Source organism: Gracilinanus agilis, chromosome 2 (assembly GCF_016433145.1).
Source record: "Gracilinanus agilis isolate LMUSP501 chromosome 2, AgileGrace, whole genome shotgun sequence".
NCBI lineage: Eukaryota > Metazoa > Chordata > Mammalia > Didelphimorphia > Didelphidae > Gracilinanus > Gracilinanus agilis.
In genome coordinates this window covers 291158486-291173891 of record NC_058131.1, presented here as the reverse complement: position 1 = coordinate 291173891, position 15406 = coordinate 291158486, and the positions used below count along the sequence as shown (strand labels likewise).

At 38.1% G+C, this 15406-nt stretch overlaps 1 protein-coding gene across 1 annotated transcript; it reads right to left on the bottom strand.

The window, feature by feature from the left end:
• Nucleotides 1–248: 248 nt before the first annotated feature.
• Nucleotides 249–15154, bottom strand: NUDT21 (nudix hydrolase 21). Its single transcript, XM_044661408.1, has 7 exons — nucleotides 14907–15154; nucleotides 7647–7847; nucleotides 4956–5019; nucleotides 3982–4071; nucleotides 2158–2233; nucleotides 1190–1304; nucleotides 249–543 (listed from the first exon to the last, which is right to left on the bottom strand). Exons 1-7 carry the CDS (start codon nucleotides 15020–15022, stop codon nucleotides 522–524), a joined length of 684 nt encoding a protein of 227 aa, XP_044517343.1. The 5' UTR covers nucleotides 15023–15154; the 3' UTR covers nucleotides 249–521.
• Nucleotides 15155–15406: the final 252 nt, after the last annotated feature.

The window sequence follows — 15406 nt, the reverse complement described above, 5'->3', positions numbered from 1 at the left end:
CTACTTTTTTGAAGAATCCTTTGACTCCATTTGAGGAAAACTAGATCTCAGCAGTACCTGAAGGATCTCATCATGATTATGCTTCAAGAACCCTTACAATGATATTATAACAGGGACCAAATGTAGTTTGGTGCACTAAATCTAAAGTTTCCCATTAATAACCACCAGCCTAGAATAAAATATTATGATCATCACCTGTAAGGATTTAAAAGAAAGATTTAATATAAAGTAAAAAATGCAAATAGAAATAGGTCCACTTTGTTTAATGTTGTACAAAAAGTATGGGTAGAACCAAAAGTGAAATATACATTATCACATTTGTTTACACCACTATCTAGGACAGTTCTTCAGATTCACTTTACTATGCAAACAATATAAAGTATGAGGCAATTTGGGGAAACAATCTTGAGGCAAAAAGGGGGAAAAACAAAAAGAAACTTCCTATCCTGTTTATTCTTCTTCTACATTGTATAGCTGTGCTCACAGAGACGGCTTCTTTTACTCCTCCACGGCTCAGGAATTCAGTTGTAAATAAAATTGAACCTGGATTTAAAAAAAGAGAAAGTCTTTTTATTACTAGGGTAATTTTTATAGATCCTTAATTAAAAAAAACAAAATAACATCGATATCCAGCATGTGCCTCATAAAAATATAGTAAAGTATAGAGGCATAGAGAAACCCAGGACCTAGTTCATTATTCATTAGGCAGTCTGTAACAGAAGGGTAATACTTTAAGCACAGTTAGAGATTCAACTCTTCCACTTTTCTTTTTGTATACTTATACTCCAACAAGGCCTCAAGACACCCTCTTCTTCTGATAAAGGACTTCAATACAAGTAACTCAGCTAGATATTACATCAAAAGTCACAAAATTTTAGTACCAAACATTCCTGGAAATATTTATTTCCTTAAAATTTGCTTGCATTTATATCTTCTAGGTTTGTAATACTACACTAAATTAAAAGCTTTTAATCTCCAGCTCAACATACCTTAATTGCCCCAAGCTAACTCTTTAGCTAAACTGTTTTAATCTATGCCATCTTAAATGTGATTATCTGTACTCCTTACTGACCTAAGATATGGTTTCTAAAATTAAAATGCACCAGAATCCAGAAAATGATTACTCCTTGATCTTTTCAGAACATTCTAAATCTTCAATACATATTAATGATACCCTGACATTCTTTACCTGCTCAAAAGCTGAGGAAGGCTGGAAATGATAGGTCCATATCCTGGTGCATTGTCATATAATTCAAACAATGGCGCAGCTACCAGTTTGTAATTTTTTGGGACCGCAAACAAGGCTAAAAAAAGAATTAATCTTTTAATTTGTTAAAAAAAATAACACAATTATTACTGACATAGTATAATGCTTTAGTACTTAAAAAGTTTCTTATTAGGTTCTTATTAAATTTATGATATTTTAGAAATATTTGGGGGGGGGGGAAGATTATGCAAATCTATTTCAACAACCTTATATAAATAACATTCTCTTATTTACTGCTTTTAAGCTAATTACCCCTATGGAGTAACATTAATACTAATGTCAATTTGAGGCATCTATATTCACTTTTTAAATTCTGGCAATGTAAGTGAAACATAAGGATATAAACAGCAGTTTGTCATAAGAGTTACAATAATATCTCTGGTTTTTATTAAAAATTTTAATCCACAAAATGGATTTAAGAAACCACTCAGTTTGAAAAGCTATGTAATCCTTACTTCTCCAAGAGTAATTATACAGTTTATGAAAGTCAGTACCAATTCTGAACATCACAGAGCCCAAATTGTGAGTTGTGTACTCAGTGCTTACTCGCTTTCAAAGTAGTTTTTATTTAGAACCAGTTACTTTAATTTTTCCTTCTACTAAACTTTATAAATGGCAGATGTGGAGTAATGGTTAGAGAATTGGCCTCAGAGCCAGAAGTCTCACCTCTTCTGTCCCAAATCCAGTCAATATCTGAGTTTATTATCAAGCAACACATAATAAGTACATGTGTTAACTAGGTTAATTCTTTTAATGCTGAATTGATGCATCGAAATTACCAAAGATTCTAAGCTAATTTCCTTCAAAGTAAGTTTTAAGAAAAATTTTTTTTAAAAACTAGAAATATTCTGAGTCTTAGGAGTAAAACTGTGTCAGCAGCAAACATTTACCTTTTTCTTGAAGCTGAACCAAAAAGAGTTTTTTGTGCTCTTTAGGCTTTGTAATATGTGCTGGAATATATGGGTACTAAAATAAGAAGAGAATTAAGAATAAATCACTAAAAACATCTGAGCATATAACCAGTAGATCCAGACTTCTGAAAAATATTAAAATTTTAAATGACTTTTGCATAAACTTGATTTAAAAAACAAAAAGAAAAAAACTCATGAGTTCCCTTCCTCCATCATGATGTTAAATTTTCTAAAGTTCTGGTGTGATTATTTTAAAATGCCTTTATGAAGTTGTCATTTATCAAGAAATTAGTAAGAAAACAAAAAAGAATTTGAGATCTTAAAAATTCCTCACAGATCATCTAATCTACCCCTCTCATTTTACACGAGGAAACTGAAGTATAAAAGTATTTACTCAGTCCCGAAACAGAACATAGATCTCCTGAGAGCTTGTTTTTAAAAAGTTTTATTGAGGCAACATGGCATAGTGGATAGAGTTGGTCTTAGAGTTATGAAGACCTCTCCTCCGATACAATCTTGCTGTGTAAACCTAAACAAATTATTTAATCTTCTGGTGCCCCACTCTAAGTACAATATCTACACTGGTAGAGAGAAGTTCCTCACCAGAGGCCCTTTCACACTGTTAAAAATGTAGGTCCACCTGGTCCCCCCAAAGTTTATTTTACTTAGTCATCCCTACTTTGTAATAAACTAGAAAAAACTGCTTCTATCCACTGGTCTCACAATTTGGCACAAACCAAGCAAATTAACAATGACTTAGAAAGATAGCAGATGGGTGAAAAGATGGTTTTACCAATTGAAGTTTAAAAAAGAGGGGAAAAAAGATTTAAGGTTCATATACATAGATATGTATCTATGTATCTATGTAAGATACAGCTCGATACTTGATTGCATTTGTATAAAAATATTCCATGGGGAAAGATGTAGGTGAGGCAGAGTGTCATTATATCCAATGCACTATTAGAGACTAGGCAATACACTAGGCACATTTCTAGTTTAAACTTAAGCTTAATACTGAGGTCAAACCTTTATATTTCTTGTCTTTTTGACCTTTCTGACATCTCCAATTATCTCAAGGGAGTTTCATTAATCGAACAAGATTAAGCCATCACTCTTTAAAGGCCTTCAGAATTTAAAAAATATTTCTATATGAAAAGAATTTAAGGGGCATTTATACATGAAAATCTAGACAATATTTATTTTAAAGCTTGCATTTCCTCTTCTAAAAATTCTCTACTACAATATTGTGTAGGAGATGGTGAAGAGACTACCTACTGGAATGAAAGTGATATAAAAACAAGATATCAACAGAAATTGAAAAGGAAAAAAGATAATCTAATATTTACTATGGGGAGAAATGGGTACCTAAATGACTCAGTAGATAGAGTGCCAGGTCTAGACTATGGAAGACTCCTCTTCCTAGGTTCAATCTGTTCTCAGAAACTTACTAGCTGTGTGACCCAGGGCCAGTCACATAACTCTGTTTGTCTCAGTTTCCTCATCTATAAAATGAGATGGAGAAGAAAATGGCAAACCAGTCCAGTATTTCTGCCAAGAAAAACCCAAATGGGACCATGAAGAGTTAGACACTACTAAACAACAGTAGAGAAAAATATAATTCACCTGTTAAACACACATAGCATTAAATTAATTAGCTTATTGAACTCTTTCAAAGAAATGCTAAATGCATGCAACTCTTTTTAAGACAAAATCACCTCTGCTATGGCCATCTGAAAAAGAATTTTGGTATCTTTTGTTTTATATAATCCCAATATATCTCTATGGATAATTTAAGACACCAACCTGTGGGGGTTCAAAATTTGGTCTCCACCAATTACCAATGCAGTCATCAATGACCCAATCTTGCAGAACTCCATCTTGGCGCCCCAATATCTATCAAAAAGAAGTAATTTATAATTAGTAAAAAATTGAACATATCTATGTACTGATACCTAAATGTGGATGTCCCTTCTGGCAATACATATATTACAAAAGATTTTCCATACTAACAATTTGCCCTCTCTAAAGGATTTTGCCTGTTTACTTTGTTGTATCTGTCAATCTCATAGCATTCATAATTATTTCAAACTGAATAACTGTAATCGACTGCTTGAGGAGGGCAAACCTATTTCTCTTTTCTAACTATACAACGAAACCATGAAGCTGGTCACTGCTTTAAATTAGCCAGCTGTCTGAGATATTTTTCAAGAATTCATTCAGCAGTTTCTTTTACCAGGGGCTTCTATAAATTGGCTATTTCAACTACTGCAAGCAAGTGTCCATATTGATATTTTTCACTATATTCATCCAAGGTATGTTTCAAGTATGTTAAAGAACTTCTGCCCAACCATCATAGAAATATACTTCTTCATTTTACCAAACAAGTGCTCTGGTATCTTTCTAATTCTGTTTCTTATCATATAAAAATCTAACCCAGAACAAGTTCTAAGAATTACAGTGCCTTCAAAAATCACACTATCTTGCAAATTTTTGGAATAAAGTATACAGCATCTGACACTAGAATGTTTTTTTTAAAAAGGCAACAAATTTATAATCATAGTTAATAATGACTACAAGGAATAATTCAAAGGGAAAAGATAAAATAATTAACCATGTACCATAACTTCTGTGGCTAAAGTTTAACCAATGAAACTAAAATCTCAACAAGACAAACAAATAAAACTCCAAATAAATCAAGGTCATTTATACATAAATAATCCCAATTACTCACCAATTTGAAAATATTTGTATTTAAAAAGTGAAGTAAAAGAAAATACCTCTGTCATTAAACGTTTGAGTCCTTCTACTTCATCTTCTCCTGGATTAAGTTCACCACCAGGTCTGTTAATTGTTAAAATTGTTAAAATTTTAACAAAATTACTGTAACATTTGTTTTGCCCAAGAAATCACAAAAGTGAAATTTTAATTTCCAAATGAAATATGCCAATATTTCAAATATCAAGCCTTAAAATATTCAAAAGAGTATTGTGAAAAACTACTATGTTAATGCCTACTTATCTCCTCCATTCTGGTCTAAGATGAAGAGGTGGTCCCTTCTGATTGGTAGGGTAAACCTTGCTTTATGCATCCTTGATCCCATCCCCTTCTGACTTCTCCAGTCAGGCATCCCTTTTCCACTCCTACCTCCCATTATCAAACCCCATTCTCCCAATTAGTTTGAATCTCTTTCTACTGACACCTGCCCTGCCTTGCTGCCTGGAAAAATGCCCCTGGTCTCTCCCATTCTTTAAAAAGCCCTCACTTGATCTTAAATTTTCCCACTAGCCACTATCATGTGTTTCTACTTCCTTTCTTGGCCAAGTCCCTAAGAAAGTCATCCATACTAAGTGGCTCCACTCTTCTCATCTCACTTCATTCTAAATCCTCTGCAATGTAGCCTGCAATCTTATCATTCGATTGAACTATCCTTTACAAATCTCTTCACTGCAAAAACTAAAGGCCCTTTTTGAATGTGGATCCTTCTCGCTCTCTGTAACATGGCACTAATAAAATCTTGTTTTGCTCTTACATACACACTACATACTTCCCAATCTCCATGTCATGCCAACTAAGCAGCAATGATCTTCAAGGTTCTGCCCTTTCTCTCTTAAACTTTCTCACTTGGTGATCACAGTTCAATTATCTTCTCTGTAAATAATTCCCCAAATATACAAGGTATCTACAAAGTCTTAGTACAATTTTAAGATTTAATGTTTTAAGGATAATAGCTTAAAATTACACTAAAACTTTTGCATCATCGATTGCCTTTTGGACATTTTGAATCAGAGGTCCCCTAGGCATCTCCAACTCAATATTTTCAAACCAAACTCATTTTCTTCTTATAAAACACACCTGACTTTCCAACTTCTCTATTTCTTCTGAGGGTATTACCATCCTCTCAATCATGAGGTGTGCAACTTTGGTGTTATTACTCTTCACTCATACACCTCATTCATATACCTAAAACACTGACATATGTCACTTCTATCTTCATACCATCTCTTATATCTCCTCCTCTCTACTCACACAGTTAATCACCACCTTACCCTGCACTTGCTTTCTGACTCACTCCCTGCTTCAAATCTCTCCCCATGACATTCTTCCCTCCATTCCACTGCCAAAGTGATTTTTTAAAAGGTCTGATCACATCATTCCTATAGCTCAAAGGGCTCTAGTACCTCCCTACAGAATTAGCTACTTGCATTTCCTCAAGCAGCCACTACACCTTCCATCTTGATGCCTTTGGATGAGCTCTCTCTCATGCCTCAAATAATCTCCCTCTTCACCTCTATGTAGCAATTTCCCTTCAAGACTCAGTTTAAATCTTACCTTCTGCAGGAGGCCTTTCCCAATCCCCCAACTGTTTAGTGCCTTGCCCCACCCATATTAAATTCCATATTCTCTGGACAGATCTCAAAGTACCTACTCATTAACATTATCTTCCCCAAACAGAATATTATACACTTCTTGAGGGCAAGGATTGTTTTTGCTTTCCTTTGTATCCCCAGAATTTATACTTTACTGACTACTTCTATTAAGGATTTGAAATAGTAAGCTTGATCTAAACTTAAATTATTTAATTTTAAGGGTTTTTAAAATCAGTAACCTTACATTCTAGAAAGCTAAATGTTCAATGACAACACAAAATGAAAATTTTAGCATTGCAAATACCTATTCAAACAAATTTCATTATATATGTTGGCCTTCCAAATAAAAATCTATTTACCAGCCATCTGCCCACTCCACTGTCTCACTTAAGGATATACTGACAAGCAGAAATACATTTAAGGAACAAGAGAATAGGGAGGCTCTTGTGCAGTGGCTCTAGTCTTTCCTTGCAGTGTAATATCTAGCTCTAGATTCAATGGCAGACTTTTCCTTCTAGCATAGTCCAGTTACTGGCCAAACACATATTTCCATAAAAATCAAACAAGATAGTAAAAGTAAACTTTGTTAATGAATGTCATAAGCAAAATCCCATGATATTTAAAGAGGGGGGAGGGGGAGACTATTCATTTTTTAGATAAAAATACCAATTGTTCCTATAAAAAGTAATGCAACTGGGGCAGCTGGGTAGCTCAGAGGAGTGAGTCAGGCCTAGAGACAGGAGGTCCTAGGTTCAAACCCGGCCTCAGCCCCTTCCCAGCTGTGTGACCCTGGGCAAGTCACTTGACCCCCATTGCCCACCTGTACCACTCTTCCACCTATGAGACAATACACTGAAATTAAGGGTTTTAAAAAAAAAAAGTAATGCAACTACAGGGATTAAACTTGGAAAAATTCATTTTAAAGAAGTTTAATATAGCTGAATCTCTAACATTGGTAATAAATAGAAACGAACTAGACATTTTACTATTAAAAAGGCAGAGCAGTAAAAAAAGACTTAATCATAAGTGATAGTACTTTAAAAGTTCTGTTACACAGCAGTTTTATTAAAAGCAACCTGATTATCAATTTCCAGAACTTACAGTTTGAAAAAAGTTGTGCCCAGCTGCAGGAGTAACACATGGGGTAACCGGTGCTCATGAACAATGAGAACACCCTCTACAGTCCGCCTCATTCCAATCTTGTCAAATTCCTCTCTCATCCTCTGAAATCGAGCTGCAACAGAGCTATCCTTTTCATAAAGAGGCTCTTTTGTACCAAAGGTATAATTTGTAAGTGGGTACCTGCAAACAACAAAAAAAGTGCATAACCTGAAAATGATGAATCCAACCACAATAACCTACTGCTAGATTGTAAATTCTCATGGCATCTGACATAGTGCTTAACTAAAATCTGGCTTTCTATAGGGCTTTAAGGTTTGCAAATCTTAACATCTCATTAACATCCTCCCATAACCACAGATCTTACAATCCTGGAAAATGAAGCTCATATCTTTGATTATGTTTGTGTGTCTATGACTTTACACACACACACACACACACACACACACACATACATACACAAATACACACTATCATATACTCAACAATATATACATTTGTTTGGGACCCATTAGTACAGGGAAATATTTGTGTGGAAACTTGTTCAACCAACATAGCTTTCTGGAGTACTCAAGAGAATTTTGGGGACACTTGAGAGATTAAGTGACTAGCCCATGGTCACACAGCTAGTATGTATAAAAGACTGAATTTGAACACAGTCAAGTCTTCCCCATTTTCTCTTTACCAGACTGCCTGCCACTCACAGAGAAAGTGCTGAGTATCTACAGGACTTCTATATATGGGGATGGGCAGCTAGGTGGCACAGTGGATAGAGTATAAGACCTGGAGTCAGAAAGACTCATCTCCCCTGAGTTCAAACCTACTCTTAGATACTTGTTCTGTAACCCATGGCAAGTCGCTTAACCCTGTTTGCCTCAGTTTCCTCTTCTGTAAAATAAGCTGGAGAAGGTAATGCAAAGCACTCCAGTATCTTTGCCAAGAAAATCCCAAATAGGGTCATAAGGGTCAGAATAACATATGGACAAACTCTAAACAAGATATAAAGTCTTATTCCATTATAAAAAGCTCCCAAGTGCTACCCAAATGTTCTGCTTAGAGATCTCCTGATATGTGTGATGTAACAGATTATAGTTCCAGTTAACATTAGGTTTAGGAGTAATCCTATATAGCCGTGTTGACAAACTTATTATATGCATGCCAGAAGGGGCTGCTCCCTTCCCCATCTCCATGCATGGCTGAGGACATTTCTCACATGATCTGCTCCTTTGCCCAGCAGACCAATGGGAGCACTTCCTCCCTCCCCTGTCAGCATGAGGGTTGCAATTTGGGTACTTGGTCTCAAAAAGGTTTGCCATCACTGTTATATAGGAATGCCAATCTTCTTCTAAACAGATATTTCCCACTAGCAAAGACTAGCTATCTCCTCTTTTCTGCTAAGATGAAAGCACTACATAGCAAAAATTGTTCTTTCAAAGACCACATCCTAGGATTTATCTTTCCTCAATTTTCTAATCTTTAGTTACACTCTTTCTACCACATACAATCAAGTTCAAATGTACAAAAGATCAATAAGAATGATTTCTTGTACAATTCATATACCAGGGAAACCTCAGCTTGTCACTTTCTGTCCCTACTTCCCTCGTTCAAACCCTGGAGGCTGCTGAAATTTCTTTTCTTCGTCCACCCTCTTTCTTCCTACTGACCATCCTTTTAAATCTTGTACATCTTTTTCTTAGGCCTGCTTCACCGTAGCTTCAGGTTGAAATCAACAGGGAACTTCCCCACAAACTGGGCTAAAGTCTCCAAATGTTGGTGTTGTTCATTCAGTTGTGTCTGGTCCCCTTGCAACATTGCATGATAGGTCTTTCTATCCTCTAATATCTCTCAAAGTCTGTCCAAGTTCATATTCAATGTTTCCATCTCATCCCCTATCCTCTTCTCTCTCTTTTTTAAACCCTTGTACTTCGGTGTATTGTCTCCTAGGTGGAAGATTGGTAAGGGTGGGCAATGGGGGTCAAGTGACTTGCCCAGGGTCACACAGCTGGGAAGTGGCTGAGGCCAGGTTTGAACCTAGGACCTCCTGTCTCTAGGCCTGATTCTCACTCCACTGAGCTACCCAGCTGCCCCATCCTCTTCTCTTTTTGCCTTCGATCTTTCCCACAATCAGTCTTTTCCAATGAGTCTTGTCTGCTCATTATGTGGCCAAAATATTTAAGCTTCATTTTCAATATTTGACCTTCCAGTGAATAGTCTGAATTAATTTTTTTTAAGTATCGACTGATTTGATCTCTTAAGACTTGACAGGCATGCCATAGAGGGCATGAGCACCATCACCCACTAGAACCAGTTACTAGAAGGCCAGTGGGGCAAGCTGCTCCCTTACCCCTCTCCACTATGCCTGAGGACATTTTTTCACTTTGCCCATCAGCCCAATAAGAGCACTTCCTCCCTTCCCTGTCTGGCGTAAGGGGAGTAGGGAGGGCAGCACTCAGTTTGGGGGGACAGGGCATGTCACTTGGTCTCTAAAAGGTTCACCATCACTGCCTAGACCAGTGATGGGCAAACTATGGCCTGAGGGCCAGATGTAGCCCCCTGAAATGTTCCATCTGGCTGAGGGACATTATTCCTAATCTGATGAATACAATGAGTAGGATACAATACAAAGAAATTTTGAAAGAGTCGCCTTAGAAACAGACTGACAGATGAGCATTTCCTTTCCTTTGGCCCCCCTCTAAAAAGTTTGCCCTAGAGTCTTGAAGCTCAGTTTTCTTTATAGTCCAACTCTTGAAGCTATACATTGCACCTGAAAAAAACCATAGCTTTGATTATACAGACCTCTGTCAACAAAGTCTGTATTTTTTAAGCAACCTTTCCTCGTTAAAGTATCATATCTCTAACCCCCTCAGGTTCTCTCAGTTGAATCATACCACTCCATCAATAGTTCCACTCTTCCAGCTATATTCTTTAAAAAAAAAAAATTCTTACTTTCTGTTTCAGAATTGATACTAACTATCTGTTCCAAGGCAAAAGAGTGGTAAAAGCTAGGCGACTGGGACTAAGTGACTTGCCTTGGGTCACATGGCTAGGAAGTGTCTGAGGCCAAATTTGAACAGGGGGCCTCTGATCTCCAGGCCTGGCCCTCTATCCACTAAGCTATCTCCAAGCCCTTCCAGCTGTACTCTTAAATGTTCTCTACTTTTACATACTTTTAAATAGGCTTTTTTGAAAGGATACCTCTTAGGCCACTCTATTTTTGGATCAATTCATCCAGAATTCTCCTTCCATTTTCTGATTTAAAACCCATTTTAATTTTTAAGCCCTTCTGTCCCAATTACAAAACCAAGTGATCAAGCCAGGAAATATCCACTCCTCCAAAGGAGTCAGACAGTCTTCCAGAGAGGTAATTCACATAAACATTAACATCTTACAAGAGGCATTAGTAATAATGACAACAATAACCAGCATTTATATAGACTTTGAAGTTTACAAAGCACTTTACATAAATTATCTCATTTTAACCTCAAAGTTCAAAGACAAAGGGGCTAATCATCACCTCCATTTTACAAATAAGGAAATTGAAACTGATTTAAGTAATTTGGCCTGAATCACATGACTAATGTCTCAGGCTTCATTTGAATTCAGGCCCTCCAAACTCCAGGTCCAGATATATCTACTCCCATCACCTAGCAACTTAGTGGATGGAAAGGAGGTGGAAGGGGAGCTGGCAAAAGTCAAGAAGATACGGATTCAATTCCTGCTTCTGACACAAAGTGGTTGCCTGATCCTAGGCAAAACAATTTTTCAGTGCTTCCAGGGAAGAGGGAGGGAGGTAGAAGGGGAAGAAGAAAGGGGGAAACTCCTTACACTAAATCACAGGTTATGTGTACGTGTCCCCACCCCTCCACCCCACACCCCCCATGTTAAACAGAAGATATGCAAGCCCTGAAAAATTCTAAATTTTTTAGGGACAAGTTTAAAAATTTAGTATCTTACAGTTCATTTTGTACTCTTTACCTGCAGGTGGCTCCTCCTCAAATCCAAATGTTCCCTATATTTTGAGGGATAATGTTTTGCCACACACATACATTCTTAATTTACCATAAAATTCTGATAGTGAAAGGGTTACAGTTTACCTAACATAACCCTAACATCAAAAAAGAACAAATAGAAGCCTAAACCAAACATCTTGACTATTTCTAAATTAGATTTATAGGCACTTTCTCACTTTAAATTAACTCTCAAATGAAAGGAAAAAATACAGCAAAATTCACTGACACATTGTAATTACTATTTGATTAGAGCAGGGGTCGGCAACCTTTTTTAGCTGTGAGAGCCATAAACGCCACATTTTTTAAAATGTAATTTCGTGAGAGCTGTACAGTGCTCACAGTGCGCGCTCCTATAACAGCACCTGAAAAAAAAATTGACTTTATGGCTCCTGCAGAAAGAGCCATATCTGGCCCTAAAAAGAGCCAGATATGGCTCGAGAGCCATACGTTGCCAACCCCTGGGCTAGAGGGTCCAAGAACATCTTTAGATATGATGTAGCAACCCTGCAAGTCCTGGTTCCTCTGGAGTTCTTCAAAGTGAAAAATGAAAAATCAAGAGACAAATCACAATCATGAAAATTATTCTTTACAGGTTCTTTAAATCAAATTTTTACCTAAATTATTTTGAGGGGCAGCTAGGTGGTGCAGTAGATAGAGTGCCAGGCCTGGAGTCAGGAAGTCTTGAGTCCAAATCCAGCCTCAGACACTTACTAGCTGTGACACCTTGAGCATGTCATTTAACTGTTTGCCTCAGTTTCCTCAGCTGTAAAACAAGCTGGAGAAGGAAAATGGCAAACCACTCTGCCAAGAAAACCCAAATGGGGTGAAGAAGAGTCTGACAAAACTGAAACAACAACAAAAAAAATTTTTTGAGAAAGAAGAATGAAGTTTATTTTCAGTTTAGCATGTTTCTTGCCCACCCAGAAAGATGAAAACATAGTCAACTAAGCAACATAACTTTCCAACAGATTGCGTTTCAAAATTGTTAATTTGAAACTAAGAATGCATTTTCTTATATGTTATAAATGTTTGTTGTTTCCAGGCAGGCTCATAAGTCAATTTTCATAGCATAAGAATTGGAAGATTATTAGTGATCATTAATTCTGATCATCTACCCACAAATTAAAAGATTAAGCAACTCAATTTGAATACTTTCAGGTTTGGTAGTTTGACAACAGTTCTAGGTATTATTTTCAAATTGCTGAGATAAAAATCAGCAGACTACATTTTATACTCAAAAATACTAAAGGCACAAGCTAAGTTTTTAAGTTCTTTACAATGATAACCATTCCTTTTATTTTTTAACCAAATGGAAACAATTTAAGACTGGTAATAAGTGCCTACATTTTGTTAACTTTGTAATACTGAGTAAATGGTAGAATAAATAGTAATTCTCACAATACATACACTCACTCATAGAATAGTAAAAAATGTCTGCTGCCAATTTCCTGGTATGAGATTCCAAATGTGAATTATCTGTCTGATAGAATCTGTTTGCCCAAAACTGTAACTTTTAAGTTTAAGCAAAAATCTTAAGCCACATTCATTTTGAGGAGAGAATTCAACATATATGCTTTTCTGGGATCATTATCTCTTAGCAAAGAATGATGTGTTCCCATAGCAACAGTGCAGTACCACATAGCAACCACATGCTTGCAAGGATGCTGGGCTAGTGGGGAAAAAAAAGGCAACATCCTTGAAAGGGAAAGGAAAAAAGACCTCATTTCCTCCCACTTACAGATCAACCAAATATCTAAGCAGGGGCTCCAAAAAACCCACAATACATGGACAACTTGGTAAATAATGTAGTTGCTTACCAGAAGGAAAGATGACTGCAAGTGCCTCTATCAATTAGGTCTCCAAAGATTAAGAAAGTGAAGTTTTGTTTTTATGACTTTTTTTTTGTAGAGGTTCCTCCCTTCTGTACCTATTTAGACTGGATGTTCTCAAATGCCCTTTCCTTCTATTTGTTATCTCTAATTTACTCTGTGTGTGTGTGTGTGTGTGTGTGTGTGTGTGTGTATCTTGTTTGTACATAGTTATTTGTGTTATCTCTCCCATTATACTGAACTCTAGAGAGCAGGGATTTTTGTAGATGATCATCTACATTTGTAGATGATTCTTTTGCCTTTCTCTGTATCGTTAGTACTTAACACAGTGCCTGCCATATAACGGGTGCTTAATAAATGCTTATTGACTGTCTTCCAGCTTTATAATCTATGATTTCCAGTTTTGTCATTTATTCCTGGTATAACCAGCTCTTCACAATCTACCCTACAGCCTCTCCCAATCTTTTTTTTTAACCCTTACCTTCAGTCTTAGAATCAATACTGTGTATTCGTTCTAAGGCAGAAGAGAAGGGCTAGGCAAGGGAGGTTAAGTGGCTTGCCCAGGATCACACAGCTGGGAGATGTCTGAGGCCATATTTGAACCTAGGACCTCCTGTTTCTAGGCCTGGCTCTTAACCCAGTTGCCCCAACCCCTTCCAATCTCAATACACCTTACACCTCCCCTACTTATTCTGTGATCTAGTGACGATGGTTCCTTGTCACTCCTCACAATAAGATGCTCCATCTCCTAACTCTGGGTACTTTTTCTGGCTGTCTCCCATGACTGGAATACTCTTCCTCCTCATCCTGGCCCCCTGGCTTCAAGTCTCAACCAAAATTTCACCTTCTACAGGATGCCTTTCCTGAATTTCCCTAATGCTCGTGTCTTCCCTGTAGATTCCTATATATCCTGTATATGGCTTGTTTGTACAGTCTCCCCACATTAGATTGTAACTCCTAAAAGACTGGGGCTGTAACCAAGCGCTTAGCCCCGAATCTGGCACAGGGCAATGTTTATGGATTGACAAAGTCCTTTCTATCCTCTATTTGAAGAATTAAGAAGATGTAGTCTATGATGTCCTGAAACCCTTTAAACTGGTGATGTTTAAAATGGGGGTGTCGGAGGAATGTTGGCCTGGGGCACACCCACGTGTTGAGTGAAAAACCGAGAGCGCCAAGGCGAGGCGGGAGCCCGCCATGCCCACGGAAGCCCCGGGTTCGAGGGCGCGCGCGCCTCAGGAAAAGGAGTTGGGGGCGCGCTTGGGGGTGGGGAGCGGTAGGGAAGAAACCGAAGCGGCGTCGCGGGTGTGCTCGTGGCGTGGAGGGAGTTGGGGACGGTGGGAACGCGTGAGGAGAGGGCACATCGCGGCCCGAGGAGTGGGGCAGCAGGGGATGTCACTCACAGGTTGATGGTGCGCTCCAGGGTGAGAGGCTTGGTCTGCTGGATGTATTTGTTCCCGAACTGGTTCACACCCCGGGGCCAGCCCGTCTGCGAACGGTTGGGCGGCACCACAGACATGCTGGCGAGGGAGGGCGTGGGCGCGAGTGCTGACAAGGGCAGGCGGAAGCCGAAAGAAAGGGTAGCTTCCCTGCGGGGGCCGGTTTAGAGTCTCAAGTCGGCAACCGCTACCGCCATTAACATGGAGGCGCAAGAGAAGGAGGCAGACGCTCACCGGAAGTATGCTCTGACCTATCCTTCCGCAGCGTCGGGCGATTCCCTCGAATCATAGAAGAGAGCTAGTCTCCTCGGCCAGAGCGCCTCATATCCAATCACAGCAAAGACATTCGCACCATCAGAGGCGCCCATTGGCAAGGACAAATTAGGCTCCGCCTCCTCCCATTTTTCATTTTCCCATTGGGTGTCTCGTGGGCTGTATGGAATTCTAGGAGTTGTAGTATCAGT

Bases quoted from the DNA above. Each gene is read 5' to 3' on its own strand.
- NUDT21 (XM_044661408.1), bottom strand. From the start codon at position 15,022: ATGTCTGTGGTGCCGCCCAACCGTTCGCAGACGGGCTGGCCCCGGGGT. The intron at 5,020-7,646 runs GTAAGTTCTGGA...AACAATTAACAG, and splicing joins GGCACAACTTTTTTCAAACT to ACCTGGTGGTGAACTTAATC. The intron at 2,234-3,981 runs GTTGGTGTCTTA...TTCTTATTTTAG, and splicing joins CAAATTTTGAACCCCCACAG to TACCCATATATTCCAGCACA.